Below are 13,710 nucleotides of genomic sequence, written 5' to 3'. Positions count from 1 at the left end.
ACCATATTTTGGGCCCAGAATTGAGTTATTCATCCAGAATTAGTCATTAACAATTTGTGAGGTGTTTATTTTTTACTTTCTACTTCCTGGGCCTGAAATTAGAGACAGTTCCCTTGGTCTTTGCATTCCTTTCTCAATTGGGGTGTTTCAAATCTGAATGTTATCTGAAATTTCATCCGCCAGATTGAAATTTCATCCAACCAAAATAGTTTAACTTTCTTCCTCAAACATTTTTAATTTCATTAAACACCAACAGTCAAATCCAACACAATTCCACGTTCCATAAACAACAATATTAAGAAAACAGACATTTATATTTCTATATTTTAGCCAAGATTCATGCTATGTATGTTCCTCTTGAAGTCACAATGTTTTAGGAAAAGATAGGACCAGGAAGAGAATTCCGGAGAATCAAAACTCTTACAAGGAAGAATTGTTTGCTTTAAAACTTTTATACAATATCACATGAACAAATGTATGGTTCACCACATTTCTGAAATAACATTGAATATAATTAATTAAATGTATGCACGCAGTTTCTTTATAGAAATCTTCCTGGTTTTGTAATGAAGAAAAGATATTGGTCAGAAAATAGAACATGAAATCCAATACAAACTAATACTTGTCTTTTCTACATTTTACCATTAGTGTGAAATTTCATTCAATTGATACAGTTTAGCTTTCTTCCTTGTACATTTTTATTTTCATTAAACAACCAGCAGTTAAATCGAACACAAGTTCACGTTCCATCAACAACAATATCAACAAAACATTTACATTTTTATAGTTTAGCCAGGAACCTTTTATCTAACATGGCTGATGTAGTTCATCCTGTCATCATTGATAATGGATCACATACATGTAAAGCTGGCTTTGGAGGTGATCCTGAACCAAGAATTGTCATTCCTTCAGAAGTTGGTTATCCTAATGTGCCGGTAAGTTGATAACAACTTATATCTCTAATTGTACACACACACACACACAAAATGATAATAATGATCCTGGCTTTTATGTCCACTTTAATATCAGGTAATCCTTCACCGTTTTCCAAATATCATACAGCTGCTCTAATATGAAGAACATTATAACTTGTTAAAAATCTGCAAGAGACAACACCCAGTTGTAACAGCTGAGACCCTGAAGCCTACCCACTTGACCAGGCATGTACAATGAACTCTGTAATATATGAGGCACGTACAATAAACACTGAGGTATTACAGAAGAATTACATTGGGTTATGTGAGGGGTGAATTCAACAAACGTTGTGCAAACCACCTATTTTCTTTCAGGTACATTGATAAAAGTAATACAACTAAATTGATTAGCCATGTATGGAATTTGAGGAGCAGCTCCACATCACACACAATTAAGTGGAGAATTGTGGAGAAATTCAAGCCATATGTTCATGGATCTAAGAAATGCAGATCTGAAATTTTGAGCAGAAGTAGACACATGGCCAAGTTTCTTTTACTGAATTGGAGGGTTCCACCTACTCCACATTGAGTTGCTGTCTTCCAGGCTTTGACATATTTTATTTTATTTTATTCTAAACCAGTTGTAATTAATGAGCTTTCTGCAATCAGGGAAGATGATGATATTAGTTTTTTTGACTTCATTTCATTTTTCTTATTCCATTTTTTGCACCACTTTTTCATGTATTTTTCCACGTTTACTTTTCTTATTTTCCCACTGTCCAGCGTCCTTGATTTTAAAATATACTAGACTACCCATGACCCATTGGGTCACCTGGAGACTCAGTTTCCCAGCAACAGGGTTTTATTTCGTGGGTCTTTTCTTTTCCAGGTTATTTCGCATGATGCCTCTCCTTTACTTGACAATTTATGCACCACATTGCAGAAATCACAATCTAAATATATCTCAAAGCAAACTCTTACACTGTTGTACCATTCAATTACAAATAACGTTCATCTTTTATGCTCCGGTGACCCTATAGCTCCCATGAGTACAACTATATTCGTCTTTGCTTAGAGAAAATGACTAAATTGTGGGTGTTAAATCCCCATGAAGGGGTCTTTGTAACTTCTAAAATGAAAGTTTAGAAATATTACTTCATCTGTGTCTAATATCTATGGTTAAAAGTTCACCACTTTAAGCCATCTCAAGTTCAAACCAAACAAATTGCATTATACCCGCCCTTATGCATTGAATCTAAGTTTCAAATATCATAAGCATCCATTCAGTAATTTTCGTCCATGAAATTGTAGGAAACACACAGCATTACTCTTCTCCCTAGGCTTGATTTTGTGTTCCAAACTTCATTAGGATTGGTGCAGTAGTTTTCGAATGTATAAGTAACACACGAACACACATAAGGAAATTGACTTTTATATAAAATAATGAATATGCATATGCCTGGTGCAGCCTTCGGGGTTCCCAGACCCCAGTTGAACCGTCCAACCCATGCTAGCATGGAAAGCGGACGTTAAACGATGATGATGACGATGATGATGATGATGATGATGATGTATGCGTGTGTGTGTTTGTGTATTATATATATATATATATATGCACACACACACACACAAAAGGATAGATTAATAGATACAACAGGTTGGGCAAACAAAAATATGAGACACTGCCTAGTGCTTTTTTTTTATTTTGATAAACCTGGTACTTATTCTATCAGTTTCTTCTTGTCAAACCAGTAAGTTATGGGAAAGTAAATAAACAAACAGCAGTTGTGAAGCAGTGATGAGGGAGAAACACAAAGACACACACATACACTTACATATATACAATTGATTTCTTTCATTTTTTCTCTACGAAATCCACTCACAAGGCTTTGGTTGATCTGAGGCTATGGCAGAAGACACATGCCAAGTCACCACACAGTGGGACTGAACCCAGGACCATGTGTTTTGGAATGAAGCTTCTTACCACACAACCACACCTGCACTTATGCATATGTGTGTGTGTGGGTGTATATATATGCATGCATGTATATATGTGTACATATTTCATGTATTTCTCTATATATACATTTACACATATACATGCATACATATACAACTATATCTATATATATGTACATCTATACATATACATGTATGCAATACATCTATATATATATATACATTTGTGCAGATGTATCATCATCATCGTTTAACGTCCGTTTTCTGCGCTAATATATATATATATATATATATATTTAATGTAGGATAAAATGTTTTCAAAAGAAAAAAATTTTATCAATGGCCAGCTTATTAAAAAATATCTTTAGCGGTTAAAAATATAAACAACTTATAAATAAGGGCAAACGAAAAAATTTCTAATACCAAATATGCCTAAAAATTGGACTAAGTTGGGGTACTTAATTGTGCTCATGACTTAGTATTTTGCTTCTTCCATGGGTATCAGTAAGTATCTCATTTATTTCTTTGCCACATTTATCACTGACAAAGGGAGGGTTCTTACAAACTAACCCTGAAATCGGTCCGATATGGTATTAATGGAATTTTTTAGAAATTTCTGTCGACTTTTTTTCAAGTAGCGTGCGTATTGTGAATAATTATATGGTTTTACGTCCAATTTTTCAGCATATTTGGCATTAGAAATTTTTTCGTTTGCCCTTATTTATAAGTTGTATATATATACAACAAATAATTAAGGAATGACCCTGAGAAGGTCGTTCGACTCACTTGAAAAGAGCAGCTAAACTCAAAACTGCAAAAATAGTAGTAATTCTGAAACTAGAGGAGAAATAAAAACATTTATCCCCTTCAAACTTTGCTTTCAAAAATTTAGGATATATAGACCCGAGGCTTGGATGGTGTAGCCTCGTGTATATATATCTTCCCCCTCTTTTGGCGACTTTGCTGACGAGACAAGCCAAGCGTAAACAGATTTAATTTAATTTAATTAAATTTGATTGCGTGAAAGATGTTGAAACCTTGCAGGGTACAAAGTTTGAAGGGGATAAATGTTTTTATTTCTCCTCTAGTTTCAGAATTACTACTATTTTTGCGGTTTTGAGTTTAGCTGCTCTTTTCAAGTGAGTCTATATAGTCTGTGACTATCTCTATTTTCTCACTTGACCGCTGGTTGCAGAAAATTTTTCTTGAATTTTTTGTTACCCTTATATTGATTGATATATATATATATATATATATCACGGAGTGGTTGGCGTTAGGAAGGGCATCCAGCTGTAGAAACATTGCCAGATTAGACTGGAGCCTGGTGCAGCCTTCTGGCTTCCCAGAACCCCGGTCGAACCGTCCGACCCATGCTAGCATGGAGAACGGACGTTAAACGACGATGATGATGATGATGATGATATATATATATATATATTATATGTATGTATGTATGTATGTATGTATGTATATATATATATGTATGCCTGTATATATGTGAGATAATAGTTTCACTTTAATAGTTTCAGTATTAAAGTGAAACTATTAAAGTGAAAATATCTGACATTACAATAGAAAGATGTTATTGTTTCACTTTTGACACGTAATACTGAATTAGTGGAGGAGATATGATATTGCTGTGGGTTTGCACTAGGTAAGAAGCTGAAAAGTTTTTGGGCCTATGACACTACATGGACTGTAAGTAAAAGCACGTGTAAAATTTGAATGAAATTGGTTCTGTAGTTCTGAAGTTTTAGGGATTCACACAGACAGACAGACAGACAGATACACACACAGACACACACATTCTCATCTTTATATATATATAATTATAATTAAGGGTTTAGCAAAAAGTTGCATCACCACATACCAAAATTTTAGAAATAGCAGTCAGAACTGATTAATTCCTTTAACTACAAATATAACTCCACTAGTTAAAGGAATTAGTCAGTCTTGACTGCTATTTCTAAATTTTCGGTATGTGGTGAAGCAACTTTCTGCTAGTAACCTAAATTATATTTATAATTATAAAAAGAACTTTTTATATAAGTTTTTACCGATAATGGCTTTTTTCCATATCAAAGCTACTTGGTAAAATTTGTTAATTATTAAATTAATAATTTTTTCCCTATATTTAAAATATATATATATATATATGTGATACCAGTGCCTGTGGTATGTAAAAGAACCATCTGAACGTGGCCGTTGCCAGCGCCGCCCGGACTGGCCTCCGTGTCGGTGGCACGTAAAAAGCACCATCTGATCGTGGCCGTTGCCAGACTCGCATGGAAAACGGACGTTGAACGATGATGATGATGATATATATATATATATATATATATATATATACATACAGATAGACAGATAGATAGATATATAAGTAATTATCTAAGTATTGTGTATGTACCTAATTAGCCGATGAAACACATTCACTGCCTATGGCTACCTGATGTCATCAACAGTACTTACACAATTGTCACTGGATCTACCTCAGGAATTCCTGAATGTTCCTTGAGTATACAGCAAAAAATATAGAAATGGAAACTAGAATATATGAGAAATTTTATTGCTCACAACGATTGTGTTGACCCAACCTGCCTCGATCCCTTGTGGGTGAGTTACTGTACAACTGGTTAACCTGGCAAAAACAAAAGTCATAGATAGTAGGTAGGCAAACAAATCACAAACTCCTTCAGGTAGATGGCCCTGCTCAATCTCTAGAAAAGGCATAGGTAGAAAATCCATGAGATGTAACCAGTGTAAGCTTTGGACACATAGGAGGTGCAGCAATATCAGAGGAAGGTTAACAAGAAAAATAACTTTTGTGTGTGGAAGGTGCAGAGGTACAATAAGCACCGAAAATGTACAGAAAATAGACTCCATCAATTGCCAGGGGGGTAAGCTAGAGGTCGTAGATGGCTTCTGTTATCTAGGTGACCAAGTTAGTAGCTGAGTGTAGCTGTGAGAATAAGAATATGCTGGGTAAACTTCAGAGAGCTCCTACTTCTGCTAGCAACACAGGGCCTCTTCCATAATTCATGTAATTCTTTCTATAATTCCTAACATCTCAACAATTGAATTAACCAACTTTCAAGAATTCTTATTGTATTTCAGGATGAAATGATTGGAAATGAACTCAAAGATTACTACAACAAAAAGGACTTTGATTACAAGTTTGTTCTTGATTTGAAGCATTCTATTGAACGTGGTGTTATTACCAACTGGGATGAGATGGAGAAGATTTGGCAGTATATATTCCACAAGTTGGAAGTTGCACCTGAGGAAAACTCTATCTTGTTGACTGAGGCTGTTCATAATTCTAAGGTCAACAGAGAAAAGATGGCCGAAATTATGTTTGAAAAGTTTAATGCTCACACATTACGTATTACTAATCAGGCTTTACTGTCCATTTTTGCTTCTGGTCATAGCACAGGTATGTCTGTGGATGTAGGTCATGGCATCACCCAAATTGTCCCTGTCTATGACGGGTCAATTAAACGAGATGCTGCTGTCCAGTGGGATTTTGGTGGTGTGGACATGACAGATTACCTTACGAGTATGTTGACTTTACCTGGCAATTCCTTTGACAGTCATTCTCAGACGGAAACTGTCCGTAACATCAAAGAGAAGTGCTGTTATGTTGCTCTAGACTTTGAACAGGAAATGCAGACTGCAGCCTCTGAGAAATATAGATTACCTGACAAGCAAGCCATTACCATTGGCAATGAACGATTCCGAACGCCAGAAGTTATGTTCCAGCCAAGTTTAATTGGTAAGGAATCTGATGGCATTCATAAACTGATTTATAACTCAATCATAAAATGTGATAGGGATATTAGGAAAGGCATGTTTGCCAACATTGTATTGTCTGGTGGTTCGACAACATTCAAAGGTTTTGAAGAGCGTATGAAGAAGGAAATCAGTTCTATCACAGCAGATTCCACAAGGATTGAGGTCGTTCATCCAAGAGGATGGTGGCCTGGAGATGCAGAATTGACTTCTCTGCTTACCTCTAATGACTTATCAATTAGCAAAGAAGAATATTATGAACAAGGCACTCAAAAGTGACCTGACAGGACATATATACATACATACATACATACATACATACATACATACATACATACATACATACATACATACATACATACATACTTACATATATGGCAAGTGTCATAGGCCAGTTAACTGTTTAACATTCAGACCGTCCTTGACAATCACCAGGGGATATTAAGGAACACCTACTAGCCCTTTCAATATCAACCCACTTGAGACAACCACCTGCTTCTATGTTAAAATCTTTCTATTTTAAAGTGAGTTCCATTAAAAAGTTCCATGTTAATATATGTTCAAAACACCAGCATCATAACGACAAAGTTATTTTACTAAATTCTTATTTTGAAACTTAATTTTAACAAAACCATTTTATTTTACTAAATAAAATTTATTAAATTCTTCCCTATTTTCTTAATTAACAGAAAGAAAGTTGAGGTATTTCAATAGAAGTATGATAACAAAACTGCTAATAATGACAGAGTTATTTTACAAAATTCTTCGTTATTTTTGTATGTTAGCAAATGGTTCACATATTCTGTCTGCAATATTCCAATTTGGAATCTATTCACATTATTATTGGGTTGGTGCATAATTATTGCGGCTTTTTTCAACAAAAGCAATAACATGTAATAAAAACATTTTTAAATAATTATCCTGGAGCATAGTCACCATCTACTTCAATTACTGCTTCCCATTTGCTTGGCAGACGGTCAGACCATCATTTAAAGATGCTTTTGTTAAATATTGTTATTGATTTTGTTAAATAAAATTCGTTGAAAAAAAGCCGCAATAATTATGTACCAACCCGATATAAGTTTCTTATTAATAGTGTTGTGATGTTGCCCTAAACTGCCATGTAACCATAAAATTTGGCTAAAAATTACTTTTTGTGGGATCTGAACTTTAATAAAGAATTTTTTTAAAAAATACTGGTCTGTTGTCTTTAATGAATTTTGGAGAAGGTTGTTTTCATAACAGGCTGAAGGGTGAGTTAGAGAATGAGTGAGGGAGTGATTGAGTGAGTGAGTGAGTGAGTGAGTGGGTGGGTGAGTGAGTGAGTGAGTGAGTGAGTGAGTGAATGAGTGAGTGGGTGGGTGAGTGAGTGAGTGAGTGGGTGGGTGAGTGAGTGAGTGAGTGAGTGAGTGAGTGAGAGAGTGAGTGAGTGGGTGGGTGAGTGAGTGAGTGAGTGAGTGAGTGATTGAGTGGGTGCGTGAGTGAGTGAGTGAGTGAGTGGGTCGGTAAGTGAGTATGTGGGTGGGTGAGTGAGTGAGTGAGTGGTGGGTGAGTGAGTGAGTGAGTGAGTGAGTGAGGAGTGAGTGAGTGAGTGAGTGAGTGAGTGAGTGAGTGAGTGAGAGAGTGAGTGAGTGGGTGGGTGAGTGAGTGAGTGAGTGAGTGAGTGATTGAGTGGGTGCGTGAGTGAGTGAGTGAGTGAGTGGGTCGGTAAGTGAGGATGTGGGTGGGTGAGTGAGTGAGTGAGTGAGTGAGAGAGTGAGTGAGAGAGTGAGTGAGTGAGTGAGCTGGCAGAAACGTTAGCACGCCAGGCGAAATGCATAACCGTATTTCGTCTGCCAATACGTTCTGAGTTCAAATTCCGCTGAGGTCGACTTTGCCTTTCATCATTTCGGGGTCGATATACTGGGTCGATGTAATCGACTTAATCCCTTTGTCTGTCCTTGTTTGTACTCTCTATGTTTAGCACCTTGTGGGCTTTAAAGAAAGTGTTTCAGTATGAAATCTGCCAACTGCAAGCTTTCTTTTCAGGTACATGACACGACTGTCCCTCATCCCAGGGTCTCAGAAGCCTACACCTCCCACACCCTCAGAGTTGGCACACTCAATGTTGGCACATTGAAAGGTAGGTCTGGAGAGATTGTAGAGCTGCTTGAACGGAGACATGTGGATGTATGTTGTATCCAGGAAGTAAGGTGGAGAGGAGGTTCCGCTAGTCTCCTCACAGGCAAGGAACACAGGTACAAGATTTTCTGGGCAGGGAACACTGACGGGGTCAGGGGCGTGGGTATACTTCTTGCTGAGAAATGGGTAGGTAAGGTAATCGAGGTAGTCAGAGTAAGTGACAGAGTAATTAAAATTAGATTAGTCCTTCACCACAGGACAGCTACCATCATCTCGGCATATGCCCCTCAACCAGGACTACCGGAAGGACAAAAAGACCAATTCTATGACACCCTATTGCGGACTACCTCGTGGCAGGTGATTTCAATGGACATGTCGGACGGCATGTCGGGGACTTCCATGGCGTCCATGGAGGCTACGGTTTTGGCTCTCGTAATGAGGAGGGAACCAGGCTGCTGGAGTTCTGCGATGCAAATGACCTTATGGTCTGCAATACCAACTTCAGGAAACCCACCTCTCACCTAGTCACCTACCGTTCTGGCAGACACACCAGCCAGATTGACTACATCCTTGCCAGAAAAAGGGAAAGAGGGCTGATTATAAATGCCAAAACCTTTCCAGGCGAAGAATGTACTCCTCAACATAGATTAGTAGTTAGCGACTTCAGGATCAGAGCTAAATGGTTGCCCAGAAGAAGACCAGCTTGGAGGAGAAGGGTCTGGAAGCTTAAAGATCCTGCAAATGGACAGAGATTTAGAGACATACTACTCGAAGCCTTTGACGAAATAGAAGGGGATATAGCTTCACTTAATGTGGAAGACAACTGGAGATTTCTACGGGACAATCTGCTGACAGCCACTGACCAGATCTGTGGATGGAGAAAAGTACCATCTCAACCCAGAGTAACATGGTGGTGGAACACTGTGGTTGACAGGGCTATTAGACAAAAGAGACAGGCTTGGAAGGACTGGAAGAACGGTGGTAGCAGGGAATTGTATCAGACAGCCAGAAGGGAAGCTAGGAGACAGGTTTATTTAGCCAGAGGGGAAGCGGATAAGAAAAAATTTGCCAATGTTCTGCGCCGTGAGGATGAAAGACTTGAGGTATTTCGTGTTGCAAGACAGTGTGTGAGAGAGAATCGTGATGTGGTAGGAGAGAAGTGTATTCGCATGGATGATGGTTCACTTGCGCTAAATGAGGATGCAAAGAGAGAGGTTTGGAGATGCCACTATGAAAGGTTGCTGAATAAAGAAAATGAATGGGATAAAGAGAGTCTGCCGAATGTCGACCCAACAGAGGGACCAGCTATCCGAGTTGATAGTTCCGTGGTAGCTAAGGCAATTAGAAGCGTGAAGACAGGGAAAGCCCCAGGCCCATCAGGAATTACTGCAGAGATGCTCAAAATATCTGGCAGTGTCGGCTATAACCTAGTCACCCGTATAGTCAACCAGGTGATACACGAAGGAGTCATACCCAATGACTGGTGTAGCAGCATACTAGTCAACTGCTACAAGGGTAAAGGTGATGCCCTAGATACAAATAATTACAGAGGTATCAAGCTGTTGGATCAGGTAATGAAGGTTACGGAGAGGGTCATAGCCCAACTAATTAGAGAGAGAGTTAGTTTAGATGAGATGCAGTTTGGGTTCATGCCAGGGAAAAGCACCACTGATGCTATATTCCTGGTAAGGCAGCTGCAGGAGAAATACCTAGCCAAAGATAAGCCCCTGTACCTGGCTTTCGTTGACATGGAGAAAGCCTTTGATAGGGTCCCCCAATCCCTCATCTGGTGGTCAATGAGGAAACTAGAGATAGATGAATGGCTGGTTAGGGCTGTGCAAGCCATGTACAGAGATGCCGTAAGTAAGGTTAGGGTTGGCAACATGTACAGAGAAGAATTCAAAGTAGAGGTTGGGGTCCACCAGGGTTCAGTACTCAGCCCCCTCCTATTTATCATAGTCCTCCAGGCAATTGTGGAGGAATTCAAGACAGGATGCCCCTGGGAGCTCCTCTATGCTGACGACCTCGCTCTAATTGCTGAGTCACTATCAGAACTGGAGGTGAAGTTCGAGGTGTGGAAGGAGGGTTTAGAATAAAAAACACTTAGATCAACCTAGCTAAAACCAAAGTACTAATAAGTAGAAAGGTAGACAATCCACAAATGTCCTCAGGAAGATGGCCCTGCTCGATCTGTAGAAAAGGTGTAGGTAGAAACTCTATAAGATGTACCCAGTGTAAGCTATGGACACATAAGAGGTGCAGCAATGTCAAAGGTAGGCTAACTGGGAAGATAGATTTTGTATGTGGCAGATGCTCGGGAGCATTGACCTCCGAAGATCTGCAGAAAACAACTTCCATCACTTTCCAAGGGGAAAAATTAGAAGTAGTTGATAGCTTCCGTTATCTAGGTGACCAAGTCAGTAGTGGGGGTGGGTGCGCTGAGAGAGTAACTGCTAGAATAAGAATAGCCTGGGCAAAGTTTAGGGAGCTCTTACCTCTGCTGGTGACTAAAGGCCTCTCACTCAGAGTAAAGGGCAGACTGTATGATGCATGTGTACGAACTGCCATGCTACATGGCAGTGAAACATGGGCCGTGACTGCTGAGGACATGCGTAAGCTCATGAGGAATGAAGCTAGTATGCTCCGATGGATGTGTAATGTCAGTGTACTTACTCGACAGAGAGTTAGTTCCTTGAGAGAAATGTTGTACCTAAGAAGCATCAGTTGTTGTGTGCAAGAGAGACGATTGCGCTGGTATGGTCATGTGGCAAGAATGGATGAAGATAGGTGTGTGAGAAAGTGCCAATCCCTAGCAGTTGAGGGAACCCGTGGAAGAGGTAGACCCAGGAAAACCTGGGACGAGGTGGTGAAGCACGACCTTCGAACGTTAGGTCTCACCATGGAAATGACTAGAGAACGAGACCTATGGAAGTATGCTGTGCGTGAGAAGACCCGGCAAGACTAGTGAAGCCATAACCCATGGCCCCTACCTGGGACGTAGTCAGTCCACCTGTGCATACCTTCCTGCTTGTGATACTTGTGAAGACCTGTTGAGGCAAGTGAAAGTCAAATCGAATCAAATCAAAATAGATGAACATCAATGGAATTTGTATCCTTGTGGTACCAGTGCCGGTGGCACATAAGAAAACCATCCGAACGGGACCGTAGCCAGTACCGCATTGACTGGCCTCTGTGCTGTGGGCACGTAACAAACACCATCCGATCGTAGCCGTTCGCCAGCCTTGTCTGGCACATGTGTCGGTGGCACATAAAAAACACTATCCGAGCATGACCGTCTGCCAGCCTCGTCTGGCACCTGTGTCGGTGGCACATAAAATCACCCACTACACTCTCGGAGTGGTTGGCGTTAGGAAGGGCATCCAGCTGTAGAAACACTGCCAGATCTGACTGGCCTGGTGCAGCCTTCGGGCTTGCCAGACCCCAGTTGAACCGTCTAACCCATGCTAGCATGGAAAGCGGACGTTAAACGATGATGATGATGATGATGATATATAAGCATATATGTGTACAGGAAGTCACAAAACGTAAACAACATGAAATACGACAAAATTTTGTATGCGAATAATGAAAGAAACAAATGGAAAACAAGATAAGTAACATAAAGAACGGCCCTTCATCAGTTCTTGGCTGTTTATCTACTCCACATTTCGAGCATTGAATGATAATGTGTGCCTTCGAGAAAACAGTTGCACCCGTGAACCCAAATAAGATTTGGGATTTGTGGAGGGTCAAACTTGGTAAGAAAAACAGGACAGTGAAAACAAACAATGAGGGCCGCTAAGCCATATGAGGTAAGGTGGTGAATGCTGGAGGGACATTCTGTGACAGGAGAAAAGATAGGAGAGGAGACAGACAAGAATGTGGCTGGTCTGTGCATCAGACCAAAAGAAAAGAAAGATGATCATGTGAGGAAAAGAAAGATGGATGATGGTCAAGTGTGAGCAGTGACAGGGTAAAGGAGGAAGAGGGAGAGAGAGAAGAACAGAGAGAAAACAGTGAAGAGGAAAAAAAAGAATTAGTGCTTGCTCTTGGGCAGCACAGATTAGGGCCTCCGTTTCTAGTTTTAAATCACTTTTAGTCACCCACAGCCATCTTTTTTCTCTGCCTGTCTTATCTTCAACATCCCTATGAAATTGACCATGCATTCTTTTCTTTACTCACCTATTTTCAGTTTCATTCGATTTCAATTTCTTGTACAGTGCTTTATCTTTGCAAACTTTCATCCTACACAAGCCTGACCTTCTTACTTCTAATAATAGCGGTTCTGTGGCAGTTTTTACATACATTGCTATGTTGTTTTCTTCTGCTCTAATGCTGTGTCCGTATCCAATAAGTCCTCTTTTTCTTGGTACATACAGTCTGTCTGTATCACTTTTTGGGTGGAGGGACCCATATCTTGTTAGCAACTTCCTTGTCTTTCTGTCTAAGCTGTTTAGTTCGACTGCTGTCCATGTAATTACCCCTGCTCCATATCTAAGGAGTGAAACCGCCCTGGTGTTGATAGCTTTGATCTTATTCCGTCTGTTTATTATTGTTATTATTATTATTATTATTATCATTATTATTATTATTATTATGATTAAGGCGGCGAAATGGCAGAAACGTTAGCTTGCCGGACGAAATGCTTAGCAGTATTTCATCTGTCATTACGTTCTGAGTTCAAATACTGCTGAGGTCAACTTTGCCTTTCATCTTTTCAGGGTCAATAATTTAAGTACCAGTTGTGTACTGGGATCGATCTAATCGACCACCTCCTCCCACAAAATTTTGTGCCTTGTGCCTAGAGTAGAAAAGATTATTATTTTTATTATTATTATTATTATTATTATATTATTATTATTATTATTATTATTATCATTACTATCATTATTAAGGTGGTGAGCAGACAGAATTGTTAGCACGCTGG

At 39.3% G+C, this 13,710-nt stretch overlaps 1 protein-coding gene across 1 annotated transcript; it reads left to right on the top strand.

The window, feature by feature from the left end:
* The first annotated feature begins 191 nt into the window (after window positions 1-191).
* Window positions 192-7,856, top strand: LOC115225777 (actin-like). The gene is made up of 2 exons (XM_029796730.1): window positions 192-935; window positions 5,988-7,856. The coding sequence occupies exons 1-2, from the start codon at window positions 813-815 to the stop codon at window positions 6,939-6,941; spliced, it is 1,077 nt and encodes a 358-aa protein (XP_029652590.1). The 5' UTR covers window positions 192-812; the 3' UTR covers window positions 6,942-7,856.
* The last annotated feature ends 5,854 nt before the right edge of the window (window positions 7,857-13,710 follow it).

This window comes from Octopus sinensis, linkage group LG28 (genome assembly GCF_006345805.1).
Source record: "Octopus sinensis linkage group LG28, ASM634580v1, whole genome shotgun sequence".
NCBI lineage: Eukaryota > Metazoa > Mollusca > Cephalopoda > Octopoda > Octopodidae > Octopus > Octopus sinensis.
The sequence above is the reverse complement of the archived record's forward strand: the minus strand, read 5'-3'. Positions and strand labels throughout refer to the sequence as shown.